The sequence below is a fragment of the Schistocerca cancellata genome, chromosome 1, assembly GCF_023864275.1.
Source record: "Schistocerca cancellata isolate TAMUIC-IGC-003103 chromosome 1, iqSchCanc2.1, whole genome shotgun sequence".
Taxonomy (NCBI): Eukaryota; Metazoa; Arthropoda; class Insecta; order Orthoptera; family Acrididae; genus Schistocerca; species Schistocerca cancellata.
Genome location: NC_064626.1, coordinates 1,276,232,253 through 1,276,258,544, shown reverse-complemented (window position 1 = coordinate 1,276,258,544; position 26,292 = coordinate 1,276,232,253). Strand labels below are relative to the sequence as shown.

General features: G+C 47.4%; 1 protein-coding gene across 1 annotated transcript in view; it reads left to right on the top strand.

Moving 5' to 3' along the window:
- Positions 1 to 2,933: 2,933 nt before the first annotated feature.
- Positions 2,934 to 26,292, top strand: part of LOC126146468 (uncharacterized) — a 198,981-nt gene continuing 175,622 nt past the window's right edge. The window contains exons 1-2 of the mRNA XM_049915626.1: positions 2,934 to 2,965; positions 7,194 to 7,559. Coding sequence (XP_049771583.1) covers positions 2,934 to 2,965; positions 7,194 to 7,559 — 398 coding nt within the window. The remainder of the gene's footprint in view (positions 2,966 to 7,193; positions 7,560 to 26,292) is intronic.

Below are 26,292 nucleotides of genomic sequence, written 5' to 3'. Positions count from 1 at the left end.
GGTCAGTGGAAGAGTGTTCCTGGAGCCACTCTGTAACAATTCTGGACGTGTGGGGTGTCTCATTGTCCTGCTGGAATTGCCCAAGTCCATCGGTTTCCATTATAGACATGCGTGGCTGCAGGTGGTCAGACCGGATATCTACGTACGTGTCACTTGTCAGAGTCGTATACAGCCCTAAAAGTGGTCTCATATCACTCTAGCTACAAACGCCCCATACCATTACAGAGTCGGCTCCAGATTGAACAGTACCCTGCTGACATGCAGTGTCCATGGACTCACGACATTTTCTCCATATCCGCACTCGTCCATCTGCTCGATACAATTTGAAACGAAACTCGTCCGGCCAGGCAACATGTTTCCAGTCATTAACAGGCCAGTGTCGGTGTTGAAGGGCCCAGGCGAGGCGTAAAGTTTTGTGTCGTGCAGTCATCAAGGGTACACGAGTGGGCCTTTGGCTTCTAAAGCCCATATGGATGATGTTTCGTTGAGTGGTTCGTACGCTGACACTTGTCGATGGCCGAGCAATTTGCGGAAGGGTTGCGCTTCTGTCACGTTGAACGGTACTTTTCAGTCGTCGTTGATCCCGATCTTACAGAATCTATTTACGGCTGCGATGTCGGAGATTTGATGTTTTACTGGATTCCTGATATTAACAGTACACTCGTGAAATGGCCGTATTGGAAAATCTCTGCTTCATCGCTACATAGGAGAGGCTGTGCACCGACTGTAGCACCACGTTCAAACTCACTTAAATCTTGAATGAGATTTTCACTCTGCAGGGGAGTGTGCGCTGATATGAAACTCCCTGGGAGATTAAAACTGTGTGCCGGACCCAGCACTTGCCCGCGAAAGGCAAAGATCCCGAGTTCTAGTCTCGGTCCGGCACACAGTTTTAATCTGCCATGAAGTTTCACTTAAATCTTGATTACCTGCTACTGTAGCAGCAGTAACCGATCTAACACCTGCGCCAGACTCTTGTTGTCTTATATAGGTGTTGTCTGCCGCACCGCCGTATTCTGCCTGCTTACATATCTCTGTATTTGAATACGCATGCCTGTACCAGTTTCTTTGGCGCTTCAGTGTATCTGGCAGTAAAAAGGAACTAGACACAGTGCATTAACAATATTATATGATTTGTCACAGATATGGGTATTACGTATGTAGCTTTATACAGGGCTATTACAAATGATTGAAGCGATTTCATAAATTCACTGTAGCTCCATTCATTGACATATGGTCACGACACACTACAGATACGTAGAAGAACTCATAAAGTTTTGTTTGGCTGAAGCCGCACTTCAGGTTTCTGCCGCCAGAGCGCTCGAGAGCGCAGTGAGACAAAATGGCGACAGGAGCCGAGAAAACGTATGTCGTGCTTGAAATGCACTCACATCAGTCAGTCATAACAGTGCAACGACACTTCAGGACGAAGTTCAACAAAGATCCACCAACTGCTAACTCCATTCGGCGATGGTATGCGCAGTTTAAAGCTTCTGGATGCCTCTGTAAGGGGAAATCAACGGGTCGCCCTGCAGTGAGCGAAGAAACGGTTGAACGCGTGCGGGCAAGTTTCACGCGTAGCCCGCGGAAAATTGGCTCATGCCACAACTGGAGACCGACAGCACCGACTTCATCTTTCAACAGGATGGTGCCCCACCGCACTTCCATCATAATGTTCGGCATTTCTTAAACAGGAGATTGGAAAACCGATGGATCGGTCGTGGTAGAGATCATGATCAGCAATTCATGTCATGGCCTCCACCCTCTCCCGACTTAACCCCATGCGATTTCTTTCTGTGGGGTTATGTGAAAGATTCAGTGTTTAAACCTCCTCTACCAAGAAACGTGCCAGAACTGCGAGCTCGCATCAACGATGCTTTCGAACTCATTGATGGGGACATGCTGCGCCGAGTGTGGGAGGAACTTGATTATCGTCTTCATGTCTGCCGAATCACTAAAGGGGCACATATCGAACATTTGTGTGCGCCTAAAAAACTTTTTCAGTTTTTGTATGTGTGTGCAAAGCATTGTGAAAATATCTCAAATAATAAAGTTATTGTAGAGCTGTGAAATCGCTTCAATCATTTGTAATAACCCTGTACATATTAAGAACGTTCTGGCATAAGAACAGATATTAGTGGCAACCACTGTGGCGCATTCTACGGAGGCGTGACGACTAACAAGTCGCCAGTCCACACGAGCGCCCACCGGCAAACTGTGGCCGAGAGGCAGCTGGACCACCCAGTTGCTGAACATGCCCCACAGCACGACGTGCTTCACTTTGATGACACCTTTGCTGTTGTAACCTGTTGTGGCCGCGACCGGAACGGTCGCAGGGTGGCCGAGAAAGCGCGGCGGGACAAAACGGAGAGCGGCCCGCGCACAAAAAAACTAACGGAAAGGACGGACACGAAACAATGGCGGACTATGGAGAAATACCTTACGACGACAACATGCAAGACACAACGGAGTGACAGAGACAACCAAACGAATCCAAGACGTCCACGATTAACGAGATCAACACGCTGTCGTGTCGAGGCGATGTGTCGAGACCCACGTAACGATTAGACTCGCTGGCAGAGCGAGAGGCTGGCTCTGGAAACACGTGTTCCACTGTGGCGCCCTCACACTACAAGCGGGCCAGGAGGCGCGCGTCGCCACAGCTTACGGCGCGATGACGCACAGACCTCTATGGGTCTTCGACGTCCATGACGTCTGGCGGGGATTCAAATTCCGCGGCGCGCGGTACCAGATTTGCAACCCGTGCCATCCGGTTTCTTCATATCAGTATATGTGAAATTCACAGGAGGAAATTCCTTTGTAAAATATTCTTCGTTGCCGCTACCCCTCCCCCGCCCCCACCCCCTCCCCCGTCACATGCAGTGTCGTCTTCCCTACACACCCACCCTGCTATCCCTCCCCCTATCCGCCGCATGCCTCTTCATTATCCCCACCTTGCAACCCAGTAAGCAACTGCTCACGACAGACGCAATCACAATCAGGTCTAAGCGCCCGGAGAGAGTAGCCACGTGTTTGTGAGTTGTTGATGGGTGGACTTGTGTGAGCACTGTTTCTGAGTAAGGACTTCGCCTCGAAGGTTAAATATACTATACAACGCAGTTAAAGGGTCACATGTACCTAATCCCGCGATTGTCTCTCATTTCGACGTGAAAGTTTGAAATTTGGTTCAGAGGTTGTAACACCATAGCTCTAATACTCTACTGATTTATTTTGCTTTTGTTTCATTTAACGTTACATCGTTGAGCTTCTGTAAATATTGTTTGATGGAATCGATAACACAGAATTGTATACTCATTTCTTTGTACAAACTTTGAGTCAAGGACTGATTCTATGTAATGTAGAATATCTGTCGTTTAAATGCTTTGTTCCATTTGGAGGGAACAAAACTTACTATATATATTATTGTAATTTTGTGTGAATAATTTTTTTTAGAAATGTCAATATGTGCAAATTTTCTGTTTTATTTAAAATATTTGGTTACTGCTATGTAAACTGCTGATCCTCAAATAGAGTTCTTAGTTATTCTGTATGTAAAGACTGTTGTGGTTCTCCTCGGGAACGGAACTGTGTAGCGCGCGCAAATTGTGGTTGGCCCAGGTAGGAAAGGTGGAACTGATAGTCAGTCGGGGACAAGCTACGAGTCCGTGCACTGCCATGTAACAGATGCATATTGTGATGGTTCCGAGAGAGGCTTTTCCTGCCGCTTTCCAATGCCTCGGAATAATGGATAAATAGCTGGAAATATTTTGGGATTGGTATCGATCATCGCCACCAAGAAATGACAGAGACCAGCAATTCTACCTGTAATTCCACCTAACAACATGCAGTTGCCACCACATTGCGCAATCATTACATCGGAATACTACAATGATGTACAGTGAAGGATCAGCTTAATGAAAGTGTTAGTGTGCTCAAATATAAGGTAATTTGTATCTGAATTTATGTACCTACCTTGATTTTTCTCCTCATCATAACACCTCTCAGGTTCCTCTCCTTTTGAGCTGAAGTGATATCCGAGTGTCCCTAATGAAAGAACATTTATGACCAATGTTATGCTAATTAATGTCTCTTGAACTTAGTAAAAAGAAAGTTAATGTTAATGTGGCAAGAGAGTGAGTTAAAGTAAATGTTGTTTTTCCTATTAAAACTGCTTATTAAAGTGCTGTTGCCAACTGCAAAATTAAAAGTTCTTAAGACTGAGGCTTCTAATGTTTTGCTTAGCAAATGATCACCTTGATATCTGTAGTAAATAAAAAAAAGGTGAGTCAGTTTCTTGAAATTTTGTCAACATGGTGTTTCGCTGTAGTAAAAGTGGAAAACTGCAGTTGTGAAACGTTATATACTCATGTTTGTTAAGTGTGTGTCTCTCTTGTGTATAGGAAGTGCATATTAATAATATAACAAGATCCACAGTTTATCTATTGTATTATTGCTGGGAATCAAGTAATGGGAATACCACTAATTATAAAAAACCATAATTTCTTTAAAGCCTGAAAGTAATAGGGTGTTTTGGTATCTCTTATAATTTTGCAAATAGTTCTGCTGCTCTAACTGCTAGCTTCATTCTTAACGTAAACAAATGTATGTGTCAGAGTTCACTGCACTCCCGTGTGACAAAGTATAGGTTGTGTTTATCCACTAAAATTACTAATAACTATTTTCTTGAACGAGAATGTTAATCACTCTCTTGCCTAGTTAGGCTGGCGACCATTTTCTTTATCCATTAAACAGTGCAGATAGGCAAAATTCCGTTTGTTACTGTTCAAATATTTACGTAATTCTGACTTTTATTTCCGATAAGCCACCTCCGTTAGGAACAACACGGTCAACATAACAAAATTCCTCTCAGAGGGTAACACTGCTCCGTTGCTTTATACCATAATTGCTATAACAAAATAATTCTGTTTTGCAAACTGCCTCCAGCTTCGAGGTTAAGGTATAGCAGTAGCAGTTAGGAGTGTTATACGTGGCGACCGTGACAGGACTATTTGTTCAGTCGGGGACATACTACGTAATAAACCAAATTTGGTATTTCATAGTACAAGCTACGTAAATGCTGCTGCAGTGTTATAAGGTGTCTACAAATATCCTCCGCAATTTGCAAAAGCGTGAAGACTCGCGACGTCACCCACGTGCTCGGTGATGATTCAGACAGCGAGGTGTCGACACGTGCGAAAAAAAGGCCTGAGGTCAGAACTTCGTGTAAGGTGTAAGATGGACTAATGATGTCACATTGGCAGTGCATTTCACTACAGCTCTGCCCAATGGTACCGTGGGCGTGTCAAATGATGGGAGGGTCGTCACATCCTTTCCAAAACACTTTCCCTCTCTACGACGGAGATACGGAGATACACGATATACAGCGTTGAAATCATGCAGTTTTCTTGTGGATTTCAGACACATCAGCGCATTCTCTCGACACGAAAAGGCTTCAGGACTTGGCACGAATGCCGGAAATTAAGCTACCCCGTCCCAAGGGCGTTGATTCCACACATTTCAAGGGCGGAAAACGACAGTTTACTGTGCGATGAGGAACAGGGCAACGCTCTTAACAAGCTTTTGCACAGCTGACAGTCCTCCATTCCATTTCCAATGACTGTAATTGACTAACTTCAACTAACTGGTACCTTTCTGACATCACTGTTATGTACTTGTGCCTGATTTCCTTATCCTGAAGTTTTTCCACTCTTATCCTCCTACATATGGACCTGACCTCCAGCACTTTCGGCCTCACGATACCAATTTCACTGCAGATTAAATAGTGACCAGTGTCATCAAAGAATCCCCTGAATACACGTGTGTCCCTCACAGCCTTCCCGAATTCCTGATCTGTTACTATATAGTCAATGACAGATCTTGTTCCCCTGCCTTCCCAAGTGTACATGTGAATGTTCTTATGTTTAAAAAATGAGTTTGTGATTACTAAGCCCATACTGGCACAGAAATCCAAGAGTTGTTTCCCGTTCCTGTTGGCCTCCATATCCTCTCCAAATTTACCCATAACCTTTTCATACCCTTTCAAGTCCTGGCATTAAAATCACCCGTGAGCAGAACACTGTCCTTGTCCTTTACTCTAACAACTACATCACTGAGTGCCTCATAAAAACTATCCATCTTATCTTGATCTGTCCCTTCACAATGCGAATATACTGACACAGTCCTAATTTTCTTGCTAGACACTGTCAAATCTATCCACATCAGTCGTTCGTTTACTTACCTTATTGCAACTACACTGGGTTCCATTTCTTTTCTGATTTAAAGCCCTACACCCCATTGTGCCATTCCTGCTTTGACTCCTGACAGGTAGACCTTGTATTCTCCCACTTCCTCTTCTTTCTCACCGCTTACCTGAATGTCACTAATAGCTTAAACCGTCCACCCCATCTTACTTGCAGCTCTACCTTTTTCCCGGAGTAGCCCCCATTGATATTAATAGCTCCCCATCTCGTTAGCATTCGTTTGCCGAGTCGTATCTTAGGAGTCCCTGGTTTGTCAATTAGAGGTGGGACTCCGTCATTTCCCAAGGGCCCGAGGCATTTTGCTCTCATTGTTGCCAGCATCATATTTAAAGTACTAGGGAAGCAGGTGGCTAGCCTTACTTGCCGTTTTACCCCTAACGGTTGAGGGACTAACCGGCGGATTCGGTAGTCTTTGCCGTCTGAGCACAAAGGTAACCACGACTCAGAATATGTTCGAGATGCAAGTTTATAATTAGTTAAAAAATATCTACACACACTTCTGCAATTCTACCGCAGCTTTGTAAATTGCAGTTAAAAACCGTAATATAACTTCTACTGATACTCTTTGCTGGCATGTCAACAACGCAATGAAGCCTTGAAAACGAAGCTATGCTTAGAATTGTGCACTGAAGTAAAAATTCTACTGTAAAGACAATAGACACATTGTTTACAATGTTTTCTAGTTACTAGCAGAGTTTATGAAACATTTTTAAATACTCTGTATCTTTTTGTACGACAAACAGCCGCAGGATGCCAAAAATACACACAATTGTTTCAATAACAGGTTTATTTCTCTGTGTGACGTGGCGGAAGCGTCGCTCGGCTACCCTGCTCGCAGTGGTAGATTAGACCGCCTCTCGCCTGAACCCCCACCTCCGCATTGCCTGCGACTGTACTCCGCTGCGCCGTATAACTGCAGCTCGGTTGCAGCAGGACCGAGCCGGCCGCGCATGCGCACGACCGACCACCTCTCTCTGGGGGTGGGGTAGCGGGTTCCGAGCAGCGCTTCCTCTCAGTGCGTCGCTGGACGGCAAGCGGGCTGGACGTGCCGGCGACTGCGGCCTGCTCACAGCCCCCACTGGACGCTCCTTCTCGGCGGATAAACTGTCGAGTCCCGCGCGTGGCCTTCGATCCTGGAACGGGAAGGGCGGAAGGCAAGCCGTCTGCAGCCCGCGACGCTTTCAAGGGGACGGCCGCGACCGAGTGCCGTGTTTACCGACGCCCAGCCGGAACATCGCTGATCCGGCCGCTTGTCATCGCCAACTCGGATGGCCGTACGTGGAGGGCTCCACTATTAAGGTGAGGCCAGCAACTGCATGGTTACTCCGCAGTTTTACGTTCAACTGCCTGGCGAGAGGCGCAGGACACACTCGAATGACGAATGCAAAAAAAGAAAAAACGACACTTAAATATATCTCCAATTTTAGCACGATTGTCATTCTTCTTACTACACGCGCAGAGTAATAAAACATGGCATTCGGAGCAGAAAGTTGCTGTTTGAAGTTTGCAGAAAATATTTCGCCACAAAACGCCTTTGTATAAATGATTGTCATCGAAATTGGCTTTTGAAAACCGTGACACCGTCGAACTTACTGTGATAACACAAAACAACGTGTCCTTTTTTTGTGTCTTCTGTTAGTAATATTTGATAAAGATCCCATACCGGTCAACCAATTTCTTAGTGGGTTCGCTGTGCCTTGTAACTGTTCTGCGAACGAACTGCAGTATCTGTTTCGTCTTCTGCTCTGCGTTTTGTATACGAAACTTGCAATGTAAGATATTCATAACTTTAGTCACCTTATATTTACGTGGAAGGACAACCTCCAAATTTATGTCATTTATCACGTAATAAAAATTCAGCTGCATTCTCAAAGTACTGCGTTTGGAGGGCATTGCACTTTTTTTTTACGGGTTAATTGCTCTCCTTGACCTTTGCGAGATCTTAGCTGTCATTCTGTAACTCTTTTATATATATTGCTGACTTCATTACACATTAAACGATGTCACCATTCCCGAACAATGAAAGATCTTTGCTCATTCAGTCTCCTAATTTCTTTATGCAGCTCAAGAAAAGCAAAGGTCCTGTCACACTTCCTTGGAAAAAGTAACATATAACTTCGGCTTCACTGGATGATTTCCTGTCAGTTACTAAGTACTGTGACACTCCTGACAGGAAATCACGAATGTAGTTTCACGCCTGAGACAACAGTTCATAGGTACGTGGTTTTATTAGAAGCCGCTAGTAAGGAGTGTCGAAAGCCTTCTGCAACTCTAAAAATATGGGTCAACTGCCGGACGCGGTGGTCTAGCGGTTCTAGGCTCTCAGTCCGGAGCCGCGCGACTGCTACGGTCGCAGGTTCGAATCCTGCGCCGGGCATGGATGTGTGTGATGTCCTTAGGTTAGTTAGGTTTAAGTAGTTCTAAGTTCTAGGGGACTGATGACCATAGATGTTAAGTCCCATAGTGCTCAGAGCCATTTGAACCATGGGTCAACTTCATAACCTCTCTCGTTAACGCTGATTGTTTCGTGTGAATACATAGCCAGCTGTGTTTCACAATAACGATACTTTCTGAACCTGCACTGGTTTTGCGTCATTAGACTGTTTGTTTGAGGTACCTGTTAATGTCTGCACACAATGTATGACGTAAACACTTACAAATCTATGTTAATGTGTAATTTTGCAGACTGTACCTGTTTAGTTTTTTTTTGTGATGTAGTGAGCTGTTAAAGTACCTATTCCTTCGTATAGTGAATGACTGCACACTATTTTTGAAAATGGAGCTAGCCTGTCACAGACTCTGAAATGAAAGTACTTGTTATACAGTCTGCATCAGAAGAGTTTCCCTTATTAATACTTAGATTTCTTTGCTGTATTAAAGGAATTTACTGTTAACTTACCCTAGTTCGTAGTTAGTTTAAATTTTGGAATACTTACTGCATCTTCTATGATAGAATTTAGGAAATACGTGTTCGATAACTTTTCCACAGTATTGTCGCCGTTTGCAACTCTATTATAGCTGTCACACAGCGAAAGGGATTACTTTCTCGTGTCAGTCATATACTTTCCATACGACCGTAAGTGCTTTGTTTACGTTCAAAAGAGTCTGCGTCTCGAGAATTATTTCCAAGAATCACATTCTGAAACGGAGACGGCTGACTTTCTATATTAGGCACACTTTCAGTTGTTAGGGTACTGTTGGTCACCACGAGAGCATCAACATCTGTGTGACGGTGCGCTGCTGGGGTATAGCTACCTTTATACGTCGCAAACCACTTTGTAGCGTTTAGCGGAGAGTTCATCGTATTAGAGGACATCATCTGTTATCCGCTACCCACCGAGAATGTACTCTCTCCAAGCCAAGTTGTCATGACTGACAGGGGATTCATCATTTGTACAGACAGCTTACGTTGCTCTGCTCCCTCAATGATGCCCAGATGGGCAACAGTCAATAGTCTTCTATATGAGCTACAACATTACCGGTTCTACTCCGTCATCAGTTCGCAAGTACACGGTGTGTTTCAAAAAGAATCAAAACTCTGTATTTACTGATAAAAACATTACAAACATGGGATTAATTGAAAAATACTCACAAAATCTTTAACTTTTATCTGTGCTATTACAAATCCTCTGTGTCCACCAGCAGCAGCAGCAAGAACAATGTCTCGACGATAGCTAAATTCGTCGTAAACTTTACACAATGCAACTGCTTTTACAGAATTTACGGCGGCTGTTATTCTGTTCTTCATTTCTTTTGCGTCACGAGGTAGAGGGGAGACGAACACACTTTCCCTCACGCATCCCCACAAGAACAAATCACATGGAGTCACCTCTGGCGATCTCGGGGCCAACACTGCAGGGCGTTGTCTCGGGGGCCCCGTGCGACCTATCCATTGTTGAAGGATAGTGTCATTGAGAAACTGACGTACATCTCTGTGCCAGTGTGGTGGAGCTCCATCCTCTTGGAAAATGAAGTCGCCGGAGTTGTCCTTAAGTTGTGGGAAAAGTCAGTTCTGTAGCGTTTGAAGAGAGCTCACTCCAGCCACTGTGTTTTCCTCAAAGAAAGAAGGGACCGAGCACTTTTTCACGAGAAACGGCACGAGAAACCCAGTCTGATATTTCGTTGTGGGGATTTGTAAAGGAAAGTCTCCTCGTCTCCCCTTTACCTCTTGACCTTCAAGAAGTGAAGAAAAGACTGACAGCCGCCATAACCTCTGTAAAAGCACGTAAATTCTCTAAAGTTTCTGGCGAATTTAGCTAACGTCTAGAAAAGGAGTTTTGTTATTTGGGGAGCAAAATAACTGATGATGGTCGAAGTAGAGAGGATATAAAATGTAGACTGGCAATGGCAAGGAAAGCGTTTCTGAAGAAGAAAAGTTTGTTAACATCGAGTATAGATTTAAGTGTCAGGAAGTCATTTCTGAAAGTATTTGTATGGAGTGTAGCCATATACAGAAGTGAAACATGGACGGTAAATAGTTTGGACAAGAAGAAAATAGAAGCTTTCGAAATGTGGTGCTACAGAAGAATGCTGAAGATTAGATGGGTAGATCACATAACTAATGAGGAAGTATTGAATATGATTGGGGAGAAGAGAAGTTTGTGGCACAACTTGACCAGAAGAAGGGATCGGTTGGTAGGACATGTTCTGAGGCATCAAGGGATCACCAAATTAGTATTGGAGGGCAGCCTGGAGATTAAAAATCGTAGGGCGAGACCAAGAGATGAATACACTAAGCAGATTCAGAAGGATGTAGGTTGCAGTAGGTACTGGGAGATGAAGAAGCTTGCAGCATGTAGAGCTGCATCAAACCAGTCTCAGGACTGAAGACCACAACAACAACAATAGATGATGTTCGTGATGCTGCTGGTGGACAAGTAGAGCTCTTGTAAAAAAACTAAAAACTATAAGATATTGTATTTTCCAATTCGTTCCAAGTCTGTAGTATGTTTTTGTCAATAAACATGGGGTTTTGAAATGGGGTCATTCTTTTTGAAACACCCCGTACATGATAAGTAACGTACAAGCACCATTTTTCACATTTCCTGATCCATTAGCGGGTGGTGCGTCCGAAGGAGAACTGTAGCGGAAGGAAGGGAGGAATACTTAACTCTTTGTTTTGTTCCTTTTTCACAAACCTTGGAAAATGAACTCTCACAATTTCAACACTATGGACTTATAATTTTGTCCAACACTTTCTTCACATTGGTCACAGGACTCTCACAAAATTAATTAATATTTTAAACAGATAGCTGAAATATGCACATACGTGATAGATGACGTTTCCTGTAAGGGGCTCCACATTACAGACGACGTCTTCAGCGTTGGTATGACGCTCTGGCGTTTTGATAAAATAACCACACTACTACATACTCTGCCAAGACGTGCTGAATAGTAACGCTCTGAAATTCTTATGTGAAATGTGTTGAAGTCTTTTAAATGAAACAAACGTTACCAGTATGAAAGAGAAGTTCTTCAAGGACTTCTCTTGAAGATGATCTCCACGTATTGGAAACATTGGGCCCAAATCGGGATCGTGAGAAGAATGATGGAAAGAGGATGGAAGACAGCGAACCCAAGGGGTCTGATTGTTGCAGATGTCGCAGCGCTCGTACGTGGTCTGGCGTTGTCATGCTGAAGCACGCCGGCCGTTATGACCGAGCGGTTCTAGCCGCTTCAGTCCGGAATCACGCTGCTGCTACATTCGCAGGTTCGAATCCTGCCTCGAAATTGGATGTGTGTGATGTCCTTAGGGTTTTTTTTTTTTGTCATCAGTCTACTGACTGGTTTGATGCGTCCCGCCACGAATTCCTTTCCTGTGCTAACCTCTTCATCTCAGAGTAGCACTTGCAACCTACGTCCTCAATTATTTGCTTGACGTATTCCAATCTCTGTCTTCCTCTATAGTTATTGCCCTCTACAGCTCCCTCTAGTACAATGGAAGTCATTCCCTCATGTCTTAGCAGATGTCCTATCATCCTGTCCCGTTTCCTTATCAGTGTTTTCCATATATTCCTTTCTTGTCCGATTCTGCGTAGAACCTCCTCATTCCTTACCTTATCAGTCCACCTAATTTTCAACATACGTCTATAGCTCCACATCTCAAATGCTTCGATTCTCTTCTGTTCCGGTTTCCCACAGTCCATGTTTCACTACCATACAATGCTGTACTCCAGACGTACATCCTCAGAAATTTCTTCCTCAAGTTAAGGCCGGTATTTGATATTAGTAGAATTCTCTTGGCCAGAAATGCCTTTTTTTGCCATAGCGAGTCTGCTTTTGATGTCCTCCTTGCTCCGTCCGTCATTGGTTATTTTACTGCCTAGGTAGCAGAATTCCTTAACTTCATTGACTTTGTGACCATCAATCCTGATGTTAAGTTTCTCACTGTTCTCATTTCTACTACTTCTCATTACCTTCGTCTTTCTCCGATTTACTCTCAAACCATACTGTGTATTCATTAGACTGTTCATTCCGTTCAGCAGGTCATGTAATTCTTCTCCTCTTTCACTCAGGATAGCAATGTCATCAGCGAATCGTATCATTGATATCCTTTCACCTTGTATTTTAATTCCACTCCCGAACCTTTCTTCGGTAAGTTAGGTAAAGTACACCCCTGGAAATTGAAATAAGAACACCGTGAATTCATTGTCCCAGGAAGGGGAAACTTTATTGACACATTCCTGGGGTCAGATACATCACATGATCACACTGACAGAAGGACAGGCACATAGACACAGGCAACAGAGAATGCACAATGTCGGCACTAGTACAGTGTATATCCACCTTTCGCAGCAATGCAGGCTGCTATTCTCCCATGGAGACGATCGTAGAGATGCTGGATGTAGTCCTGTGGAACGGCTTGCCATGCCATTTCCACCTGGCGCCTCATTTGGACCAGCGTTCGTGCTGGACATGCAGACCGCGTGAGACGACGCTTCATCCAGTCCCAAACATGCTCAATGGGGGACAGATCCGGAGATCTTGCTGGCCAGGGTAGTTGACTTACACCTTCTAGAGCACGTTGGGTGGCACGGGATACATGCGGACGTGCATTGTCCTGTTGGAACAGCAAGTTCCCTTGCCGGTCTAGGAATGGTAGAACGATGCGTTCGATGACGGTTTGGATGTACCGTGCACTATTCAGTGTCCCCTCGACGATCACCAGTGGTGTACGGCCAGTGTAGGAGACCGCTCCCCACACCATGGTGCCGGGTGTTGGCCCTGTGTGCCTCGGTCGTATGCAGTCCTGATTGTGGCGCTCACCTGCACGGCGCCAAACACGCATACGACCATCATTGGCACCAAGGCAGAAGCGACTCTCATCGCTGAAGACGACACGTCTCCATTCGTCCCTCCATTCACGCCTGTCGCGACACCACTGGAGGCGGGCTGCACGATGTTGGGGCGTGAGCGGAAGACAGCCTAACGGTGTGCGGGACCGTAGCCCAGCTTCATGGAGACGGTTGCGAATTGTCCTCGCCGATACCCCAGGAGCAACAGTGTCCCTAATTTGCTGGGAAGTGGCGGTGCGGTCCCCTACGGCACTGCGTAGGATCCTACGGTCTTGGCGTGCATCCGTGCGTCGCTGCGGTCCGGTCCCAGGTCGACGGGCACGTGCACCTTCCGCCGACCACTGGCGACAACATCGATGTGCTGTGGAGACCTCACGCCCCACGTGTTGAGCAATTCGGCGGTACGTCCACCCGGCCTCCCGCATGCCCACTATACGCCCTCGCTCAAAGTCCGTCAACTGCCCATACGGTTCACGTCCACGCTGTCGCGGCATGCTACCAGTGTTAAAGACTGCGATGGAGCTCCGTATGCCACGGCAAACTGGCTGACACTGACGGCGGCGGTGCACAAATGCTGCGCAGCTAGCGCCATTCGACGGCCAACACCGCGGTTCCTGGTGTGTCCGCTGTGCCGTGCGTGTGGTCATTGCTTGTACAGCCCTCTCGCAGTGTCCGGAGCAAGTATGGTGGGTCTGACACACCGGTGTGAAAGTGTTCTTTTTTCCATTTCCAGGAGTGTAGTTCTACGTTTAGGGGACTGATGACCTCAGATGTTAAGTCCCATAGTGCTCAGAGCCATTTGAACCATTTTGCTGAAGCAGAGGCTGCTCCATCTACGGTTGGAGATTCGATTACAGCACGCTGTTCCTTCCGCCGAGACATACGCCAATGCAAGAATAAGTCGCAACACCGAGAAATAATTGTGCGAAATAAATGAAACTTGGTAGGCATCTTTCTACATTCAAAGATGATGTCTTTTCAAATTCTGCACCAGTCGCATAAGAGTGGCGCTAGTAGCTTCACTATGACGATGCAAATCAGGTTCGCTTTAACTACACGCTTTAACGGCCATTAGCGTCAATTACCTTTGAGATTGGACGAGGCGAGTCGATGCTGCTCAAGAACGCATTTAAGGCGACGAAGACGCCATCATCATCGCCTCACTGAGTCCGAACAATGTCGAGTAACAGGGCTACGAGGAACAGGATGTTCCTTCTGCGATACTGCACAGCGTCTTGGCAGGAGTGTAGCCACCGTACGTGACTGCTGGCAGCAGCGGTGATGAAAGTGTACGGTCGCAAGAATGCCGGTCTCCGGGAAATACGGAAGCGTCCGATCCCGCCCGTCTGCTTTGACCCATGACGTCACAAATATGGCGGAAACGACTATAAACCACGATTCCAATATGGCGCATATAAAGTCGTTACGTACACATTATGAGGACGAAAATACGTCGAAAAACAAACACACACATTCCACAAAATGCCTAATGACACTACCGGGACAAGCGCGGGAATAGGGGGTTTTTGGGAGGGGACAAACTAAATATAAACAAATTTAGACACCCACCCGCATACAAAACCACGCAAAACGACGAAAAAAACCGACGTCACAAAACTCTCCAAATACCACTAAACACAATATCATTTGAATCGGACACTTCCCTTGACCTATATACACTCCTGGAAATGGAAAAAAGAACACATTGACACCGGTGTGTCAGACCCGCCATACTTGCTCCGGACACTGCGAGAGGGCTGTACAAGCAATGATCACACGCACGGCACAGCGGACACACCAGGAACCGCGGTGTTGGCCGTCGAATGGCGCAAGCTGCGCAGCATTTGTGCACCGCCGCCGTCAGTGTCAGCCAGTTTGCCGTGGCATACGGAGCTCCATCGCAGTCTTTAACACTGGTAGCATGCCGCGACAGCGTGGACGTGAACCGTATGTGCACTTGACGGACTTTGAGCGAGGGCGTATAGTGGGCATGCGGGAGGCCGGGTGGACGTACCGCCGAATTGCTCAACACGTGGGGCGTGAGGTCTCCACAGTACATCGATGTTGTCGCCAGTGGTCGGCGGAAGGTGCACGTGCCCGTCGACCTGGGACCGGACCGCAGCGACGCACGGATGCACGCCAAGACCGTAGGATCCTACGCAGTGCCGTAGGGGACCGCACCGCCACTTCCCAGCAAATTAGGGACACTGTTGCTCCCGGGTATCGGCGAGGACCATTCGCAACCGTCTCCATAAAGCTGGGCTACGGTCCCGCACACCGTTAGGCCGTCTTCCGCTCACGCCCCAACATCGTGCAGCCCACCTCCAGTGGTGTAGCGACATACGTGAATGGAGGGACGAATGGAGACGTGTCGTCTTCAGCGATGAGAGTCGCTTCTGCCTTGGTGCCAGTGATGGTCGTATGCGTGTTTGGCGCCGTGCAGGTGAGCGCCACAATCAGGACTGCATACGACCGAGGCACACAGGGCCAACACCCGGCACCATGGTGTGGGGAGCGATCTCCTACACTGGCCGTATACCACTGGTGATCGTCGAGGGGACACTGAATAGTGCACGGTACATCCAAACCGTCATCGAACCCATCGTTCTACCATTCCTAGACCGGCAAGGGAACCTGCTGTTCCAACAGGACAATGCACGTCTGCATGTATCCCGTGCCACCCAACGTGCTCTAGAAGGTGTAAGTCAACTACCCTGGCCAGCAAGATCTCCGGATCTGTCCCCCATTGAGCATGTTTGGGACTGGATGAAGCGTCGTCTCACGCGGTCTGCACTTCCAGCACGAACGCTGGTCCAACTGAGGCGCCAGGTGGAAATGGCATGGCAAGCCGTTCCACAGGACTACATCCAGCATCTCTACGATCGTCTCCATGGGAGAATAGCAGCCTGCATTGCTGCGAAAGGTGGATATACACTGTACTAGTGCCGACAGTGTGCATGCTCTGTTGCCTGTGTCTATGTGCCTGTGGTTCTGTCAGTGTGATCATGTGATGTATCTGATCCAGGAATGTGTCAATAAAGTTTCCCCTTCCTGGGACAATGAATTCACGGTGTTCTTATTTCAATTTCCAGGAGTGTATATATATATATATATATATATATATATATATATATATATATATATATATATATATATATATATTCTCTAATGTCGTTTCGTGTTAACAGTACCACCTTATTCCCAAGAATTAGGAGCTTTCACTCGGTTAATACTACGCAGAAATCCAGTCTGCGTTTGGGTCGCACCTTCTTGCCTCTTGTGCAGAAAGGCGTGCAGAATTCTGCTGCATCTATTTTCAAATACGCTACCACAGGAGCCCAAAAATCTTAGCAGAAATCCACATGGTTTCAAATCTGAGCTGAAGGGTTTCGTCATAGGTCACTCCTCCTATTCTGTCGAGGAGTTCCTTGAAAAATTAAGCTGTTTTCTGTCTTACACTGTTGACTGTTTTTGTATTAACTTATAACTTGTCGTCTCTTGAGCAATCATAAAAGTATTATTTAATCTATTATTACTTTTCTGTTGTATTTTCCTATGCTTAGACTTTCCATGACCATGGAGATTTGCTCCTCAGTCTGGTTCGACGGAACTAGCAGTGTAAAATCAAAAATAGAATACATACTTCAGCATCAGAGCTAGCGTATATAACTCTCTGACAGACTCTGTGCGTCTACAGTTAATAATAACTGAAATCGGAACGATCACAGAAAATGTTGTGGAGAGGACGAACGAAAGATTCCTTTTCGTTGACAGAAGGGAAGGATCAACAGACGTACTAAAGACATTACCTACACTCTGCTTGTTGGTTGGTTGATATGGGAGAATGGACCAAACAGCGAGGACATCGGTCCCACCGGATTAGGGAAGGATGGGGCAGGAAGTCGTCCGTGCCCCTTCAAAGGAACCATCCCGGCATTTGCCAATAGCGATTTAGGGAAATCACAGAAAACCTAAATCAGGAAGGCCGGTCCCCCCCCCCCCCCACCAGGGGGTCCACTACTCTTTTGTGGATACGTGCGTAGCGAGCATGGGACCCCGAGCTTATGTGGCCCTCCTTCCTTTCCGGGCTACATACCTTCCTTTTCTGCATCCTCCCCATCCCCCATCTTGGCCCCCTCACCCTCACCTCCGCCTCCTTCCTTCCCTTTCTCCCCCTCTGGGAGTATGTTTTGTGCCTATGTCCGGAGACGAACGCTCGAAATTGTAACACGTTCTTCGCTTTCTCTTCTTGCAAGTCTTCATCCTTCCTTTGTCCTTCTCTTTTCCTTACCTCTTCTCTTTACCTTTTTCTCCGCTGCGGCGTTTGAGACCTCTCTTCTTTCCTTTCCCTTTCTTTGTTTTTCCATTTCTCTTTTTTCTTCCCTGCGCGTGTCTGAAGGCCGACCCACGCATTTTCATGCGTAGCTGGTGACGGGGTAACGAGTAATTCCCCGCCCTGGGTAGACAGGTAGGACACGTACCTACCCCCTGGTAACGGCCAGGCCCAGGGAGAGGTGATTACCCGAGCTGATACCTTCAGAAAGTGCCGATTGGTCCCTCCGTCCGTTTCTCGGGAGGTGTGACCTGAGGTGTGAACAATCACCTAAAACGGGAGTGCCCTCAGAGAGGGCCCCCACAAGGAAGGAGCGCGCCATCGGAGACGCCGGTAATCATGGGGGATACTTCCGCAATGGTTTTCTCATCTTCCACTGTGTCTGCTCACAAGCGTAAGTTCAATGAGTCTCAGCCACAGACAGTTCTTCCATCGTTGGCACAGTTCCTTGTTGTTTCTCGAGTCTGGCGAAGGTCACGACTTCTCCACGGTCAACCCTTTCATTATTCAGAAAGGTGTCGACGCAACTGCAGGTCCTGTAAAGTCTTGTTCCAGATTACGAAATGGCACCTTGTTGTTAGAAACAGTCAGTACCCTCCAGGTACAAAAATTGCTGCGTACTTCACTGCTACACACCATCCCTATCCAGGTGGAAGCACACCGCACTTTAAATTCCTCACGTGTGGTCGTTTATACACGCTCCCTCGACGGATTGTCCGACGAGGAAATTCAACACTACCTGTCTGACCAGGGCGTAACGGCTGTTCATCGAGTCATGAAAAGGGTTGACACGAACATCGTTCCAACCCGTACTGTCTTCTTGACATTTGACAGAGTTCAACTCCCATCGAACATAAAAGCGGGCTATGAGAGAATTTCCGTTCGCTATTACGTCTCAAACCCTACACGTTGCTATCGGTGTCAGCGGTTCAATAATACCAGCCAGTCCTGTTCCAATCCGGCCAAATGTGTTACGTGTGGCAAGGATGCCCATGGGGGTGCTTGTCCACCCCCATCCCCTCGTTGCATCAACTGTATAGGTGACCACACTGCTTCCTCTAGAGATTGACCCATTTTTAAAGAAGAAAAGCTCATTCAGGAAATCAGACTGAAGGAAAAGGTGTCGACCTTTGCTGCTCGAAAATTATTCGCCAGCCGAAAGCCCACCGTGCCTCAGACAGGAAAATACAGCACTGTCCTTGCCTCTCCTCGGCCAACAGAGGAGGCGGCCACGCAGACTTGTGATCTCACCTCTAGTGCCACAGTCGCCAGATCGGCCAACGCAAAGATCGCCCGTTCAACTTCCCCAACACGAAATCGCCTTCAGCGCCTCTCCTGAGCTGGTGACCACATCGGCTGGACCCTAGACCACTGGAATACAGTGGCCTGAACCCGTCATTGACTGGAAATAGTCATTGCAGAACATTTTCATCCATTCATGGACCTCATGTTCTCAAACAACGATCGAATTCTTACGGATGACAATGCGATTTGTCGCCAGGCTACAGCTGTTCGCAACTGGACTTGTACAATCCATGTCAGGTCTAGTTGCTGCATTACGTTGGCAAAAGGAGGTCCGACGATATATTATTGAGAATCCCATGACTTTTGTCGTCTCAGTGCATGCTGTTCCTGTGGGGAAGAAAAACAACAAAACCGTACCTATATTAGTTACTACCCACCTTTCACACGGAGCACGTCCATATCTCACCACTGACTTCTAGTATCAGCAGCACACAGTTGACGTCAACAAGTGTATGGGCCTGAAGATGACGTTGTTACAACGTTGAAACTAGTTGCCAAAATAAAATCGACACCTTAAATACAGCTGGACCAATTTCTTCAGTTTTAATATATATTTATACCAGCTGACGTCCCACTGTCCTCCATTTCAACCATGGATGTACGAAGATTACCTATATGAGTCGGCATTTGGAGATGTGGTGGTGGTTTCCTGTGTGTGATACGAGAAAATAATTATTCTCACAGCACGTCAGGCCAACTAGTGGCTGGCCAGTGGTGTGTCTGATGGCCAAGTTCACGAACGATCGTGTGACCGTGCGGTTCTAAGCGCTTCAGTTTGGAACCGCGTGACTGCTACGGTCGCAGGTTCGAATCCTGCCTCGGGTATGGATGTGTGTGTTGTCCTTAGGTTAGTTAGGTTTAAGTAGTTCTAAGTTCTAGGGGACTGATGACCTCAGAAGTTAAGTCCCATAGTGCTCAGAGCCATTTGAACCATTTCACGAACGATCCAGTTGAGGTATTGACCGTCCTTCTAGTAGAAGGAGCACGCAGTGATCCAGATTTTGTCCTGCAGGAACGGGATGCTACCGTCCTCGTGCAGCAGGCGAGTGGAGTATTCCTTCGAAAGAAGCAGGGCGGATTTCACCACTCGGTTTTGAACCGTTCGCAGTGAGTCTGTGGCCTTCCGCACACCACGGCTGCATACTCCAACACTGGTTGGACCAGCGCTAGGAATTGCGTGACACCGTGGTGCGGTGGTAGCGTCGACTGCAGGCTGAGCAGCAAGTATAGAGCGCGAAGGCTCCCTATGACTCTGCCTCTGACGTCAGGAATGTGAGGCGCCCGGGTCTAGGGTGATACACAGGTAATTCACCGTCCTGCTTCGTGGGACACGTGCTCCCAGGATCTCGATTGGCGGGAGATCTGGAGGTAGCATTCTTCCGGTGAAGTGGCTCTCCACTGCATCGTATTTCAGCCGTCACTGCGTCGAGCATGCACCCAACGCGTAACATCCGAGTTCGAGGCGACGTCTCACTCATAAACGTGTACAGCCGCACCGGACCCAAGACAGAACGTTGCATGGCGGTTCTAGCGGGAGCGGACCGATAAAGGGAACACCTGGAACTGCGCTGGACTAAAAACGGAACGCCAGCAGGCAGATGGGTGCATGGGACCGAAGATGAAACACCAGAGCTCGGCCTGGCGCACAGGACTAAAGAGGGAATGGACAGCAGAGAGAATACCTGGAATCGCAGTAGTCCGAACACGGTACGGCAGCCCACAGACATGCGATTCGGACTGAAGACAGACAGACAGGCAGACGTAACTCACGTGCATTCCAAGCACAGTTGATGCAGCTTAAGCAGAGGCTGCTGTTCCTGCTTCGGTGATTCGTGCAGAAAGTGTTGTCCTGCCGCAATTGTGTAGTCTTCTCGGCTGTCACGTTTATGTGTTTACTCTTCTCTTGCTGCTGGGTTCGTCACTCCAGCAGCAGGTTCGGCCACCTCCTGTCTGAGCGTCAGTGAGCTTGACCGTCCAGTCCACTGACCAGCGGGTTTGCCGACATTCGCGCCGACGTGTAGGATCTCGAGGCGAGCTCACGAGCCCGCGATATCGTGACGCTGCCTCGTGCTGAAATCTGGGCGCAGATGCAGCGCCAGCCGGAGGGCCTTGTTCCGCAGTCTTTGTGGTGTTTCTGCCGCCTTGCCCCACACTACAGCGGCGTACTCGTGCACCGACCTCTTGAACGCCAGATACACTGAGATGCGCGTCGCGTGGGCAGAGTAGTCGTTGGGTTGGGTAGGGGACACAGCAAGCGCATCCTTCCGAGCGCTCGGCCGCTCTCCTCTCGCATGTGTGGTCCCCAAGTTGGGCGACGGTCCAAGGTCACGCGAGGTACAGGGTGTTTCAAAAATGACCGGTATATTTGAAACGGCAATAAAAACTAAACGAGCAGCGATAGAAATACACCGTTTGTTGCAATATGCTTGGGACAACAGTACATTTTCAGGCGGACAAACTTTCGAAATTACAGTAGTTACAATTTTCAACAACAGATGGCGCTGCAAGTGATGTGAACGATATAGAAGACAACGCAGTCTGTGGGTGCGCCATTCTGTACGTCGTCTTTCTGCTGTAAGCGTGTGCTGTTCACAACGTGCAAGTGTGCTGTAGACAACATGGTTTATTCCTTAGAACAGAGGATTTTTCTGGTGTTGGAATTCCACCGCCTAGAACACAGTGTTGTTGCAACAAGACGAAGTTTTCAACGTAGGTTTAATGTAACCAAAGGACCGAAAAGCGATACAATAAAGGATCTGTTTGAAAAATTTCAATGGACTGGGAACGTGACGGATGAACGTGCTGGAAAGGTAGGGCGACCGCGTACAGAAACCACAGAGGGCAACGCGCAGCTAGTGCAGCAGGTGATCCGACAGCGGCCTCAGGTTTCCGTTCGCCATGTTGCAGCTGCGGTCCAAATGACGCCAACGTCTCGTGCGCCAGAGTTTACACCTCTATCCGTACAAAATTCAAATGCGGCAACCCCTCAGCGCCGCTACCATTGCTGCACGAGAGACATTCGCTAACGATATAGTGCACAGGATTGATGACGGCGATATGGATGTGGGCAGCATTTGGTTTACTGAAGAAGCTTTTTTTTACCTGGACGGCTTCGTCAATAAACAGAACTGGCGCATATGGGGAACCGAAAAGCCCCATGTTGCAGTCCCATCGTCCCTGCATCCTCAAAGTACTGGTCTGGGCCGCCATTTCTTCCAAAGGAATCATTGGCCCATTTTTCAGATCCGAAACGATTACTGCATCACGCTATCTGGACATTCTTCGTGAATTTGTGGCGGTACAAACTGCCTTAGACGACACTGCGAGCACCTCGTGGTTTATGCAAGATGGTGCCCGGCCACATCGCACGGCCGACGTCTTTAATTTCCTGAATGAATATTTCGATGATCGTGTGATTGCTTTGGGCTATCCGAAACATACAGGAGGTGGCGTGAATTGGCCTCCCTATTCGCCAGACGTGAACCCCTGTGACTTCTTTCTGTGGGGACACTTGAAAGACCAGGTGCACCGCCAGAATCCAGAAACAATTGAACAGCTGAAGCAGTACATCTCATCTGCATGTGAAGCCATTCCGCCAGACACGTTGTCAAAGGTTTCGGGTAATTTCATTCGGAGACTACGCCATATTATTGCTACGCATGGTGGATATGTGGAAGATATCGCACTATAGAGTTTCCCAGACCGCAGCACCATCTGTTGTTGAAAATTGTAACTACTGTAATTTCGAAAGTTTGTCTGCCTGAAAATGTACTGTTGTCCCAAGCATATTGCAACAAACGGTGTATTTCTATCGCTGCTCGTTTAGTTTTTATTGCCGTTTCAAATATACCAGTCATTTTTGAAACACCCTGTATTTGTCAGTGCGAGACCACGGAATGAGTCTCGGATGTGTGGTCCCCAAGTTGGGCGACGGTCCAAGGCCACGCGAGGTATTTGTCAGTGCGAGACCACGGAATGAGGCCTCCCACAATCCACACTTGCTGGAGCTCACCTGGAATCTGGGAACGCCTACAGATGCTGCTGATGAGAGCCTTATAGGAGTCGACTGCAGGCGGAACCCCGGAACCGACAGTGGTGGAGGAAGAGCGTAGGTATAATTATTGAACCCATCCCATGTTCAACTAGCATTGCCACTTCTAAGTTCAACAACCAACCTGACCTATACAAGGTACATAAGGCGTCCTCCTATGACCAACGGAAGGCCATGGAACTGGTGAAAATAGAGAAGCTGCATTGTTTTACCACAATGAAATGCCTCTTAATCAACTGAAGATGTTCTTGAAACGTCTTCCAATGAAGATGGGACCTGAGCAGCTGAAGAGGGAACTGGAGACCCTGGGATTCCCAATATGTTCCACACGCCTGAGGAAGTCACCTAGGACACTCAAGAGTACGCCGCTGTTCCTCGTTGTCCTAGTCGACAACGGCCAAAAACGGAAAATTCTCCAGGTTGGAAAGATCGCGGATATTCCAGTGACAGTGGAACGCCTCCGACCTAAGTGGCGAGAGAGCTCAGTACTGCCGTTGGCGATGCACAGACCGTGCAGCACGCCACTGCCACTTGCCAGTTCGCTGAGTGGAGTGCGCAGCATCGCACCAGAGCAGAGAATGCCCAAAAAAGAAGGAAGAGACTCATCTTTGCTACAACTGTAGCTAACCACATGTGGCCGGCTGCAGGGGCTGCAATGCCTTCAGGAGACGCAAAACTGTCGAACTAGTTCTGTCGGGCGTCAGCTTCGAGCGAATAACAAGATGGGAGGTACTCATCCGCCCTCAGCAGCCCACTTTTTCATTGTATTTGCTTCCACAGTGTGCTTCCACCGAAGCCAACTCTATGACTTTCCCTCTTTACGTTACACTGAACGCACTGTTCTATTACACTGATGGTATAATTATTCAAAGGTGCTCTTCAGTTTCTCGTTGTCATTGAATGTTAAATACATATAGGATAGGGGACTATTACAATTTTGCCTGGAACTAAGTGTATAAAATACTTTAGTTCATTATTGATGGCGATTGATTCTGCAGAAAAAGATTGAGGTTGGTTCAAGTGGCTCTGAGCATTATGGGACTTAACTACTGTGGTCATCAGTCCCCTAGAACTTAGAACTACTTAAACCTAACTAACCTAAGGACATCACACACATCCATGCCCGAGGCAGGATTCAAACCTGCGACCGTAGCGGACACGCGGTGCCAGACTGTAGCGCCTATAACCGCACGGCCACTCCGGCCGGCAAAAGATTGAGGTATTTTCTGCCAACTCACAGTTTCTTTATTCTGACTATGGGTAGTAAATGGTGCATCCTACATGTAATTGGTCCCAAGCATATCCTGATGCATCCGTACACTTGTTTAAACTGGACTTCACGTATTATCTCATGTAAAAGAGCCATAGTCGATTCTCGTTCGTAAGCATGCTCTATACATGTTAAGCAACATGCTACGATGGGCTGCCCACAACACGTGTCATAGTGCTTTAATTACATTTATAGCTTTCTTGTAGGACAGCATTAAACTATTTACACTAAAGCAGTTATTAAGTTTTGAGACTGACGTCTAGAAAGTATCTGTCCATAAGTACCTGGATGTCTTTCATGCATAACATGGTTCACAGTAAAAAAATATTCTTTGGCCCTTAGGCCATAAGCCACGGCCAACTTTTCTTTTATATCGGCTTTTGGCCGAAGGCCATACGGCCACGGTTCACATCAAAACAATTCCACATAGTCCCACACAATTGTCGCTATTAGCCGCTAAGCACGACAACGTCCGTATAACGATTGGAAGCACCGCCGAAACATGTAGGCGGGAAAGTCCCATACGGCTCCTCTCCTGGACAGACATGACCTCTACAGCCGAATCAAATCTACGCCTAAGAAGGAATGCTTTCATGCAGGGAAAGAGACAAAAATCGCTTATTTTAGTGTTGTGGAAACTCGGTGGATTTGGTTCGTGATGTTTGAGAACTTCTTGCTACAGTCGTGCTTATGATAGTGATGTTCAGTTTCCGGGGCACTGAACTGCGTGGTTGTTAGCACCCCGGTAGCGTTCTCGCTTCCCGCGACCGGGTTCCCGGGTTCGATTCCCGGCGGGGTCAGGGATTTTCTCTGCCTCGTGATGGCTGGGTGTCGTGTGCTGTCCTTAGGTTAGTTAGGTTTAAGTAGTTCTAAGTTCTAGGGGACTGATGACCATAGCTGTTAAGTCCCATAGTGCTCAGAGCCATTTGAACCATTTGTTAGCACCCGCACAAATTCCCAATCTTTACACAGTCCAATCTCGCCACTTCCACAAATGATGAGCAAATGACGAGGACAACACTCAGTCCCCAAAAAAAATGGTTCAAATGGTTCCGATCACTATGGGACTTAACATCTATGGTCATCAGTCCCCTAGAACTTAGAACTACTTAAACCTAACTAACCTAAGGACAGCACACAACACCCAGTCATCACGAGGCGCCCGCATCTTGTGGTCGTGCGGTAGCGTTCTCGCTTCCCACGCCCGGGTTCCCGGGTTCGATTCCCGGCGGGGTCAGGGATTTTCTCTGCCTCGTGATGGCTGGGTGTTGTGTGCTGTCCTTAGGTTAGTTAGGTTTAAGTAGTTCTAAGTTCTAGGGGACTTATGACCACAGCAGTTGAGTCCCATAGTGCTCAGAGCCATTTTTTGAACCATCACGAGGCAGAGAAAATCCCTGACCCCGCCGGGAATCGAACCCGGAAACCCGGGCGTGGGAAGCGAGAACGCTACCGCACGACCACGAGCTGCGGACACTCAGTCCCCGGACGGAACAAATTCCCGACCCGCCCGGGAATCGAATCCGGGATCCAGTGATCCAGAGGCATCAACGCTAGTCACTATACCACGAACTGCGGACTTCCGCTGGTATAGTGTATAGCTGAGGATACTTTCTGTTTCTCAGGTTCGTTAGTTCGAATTCTGTCTGTGTCAAACAGGGGTTTAATATAAGTGTGCTTCATACTAAACAGGAAGACATTTCCTAATGTCCTGTAAAATCATATTTATCTGGTCACGGAAAGGTTTTTGGCTTCCGACTTCTTAGGGTCCGCACAGAAAG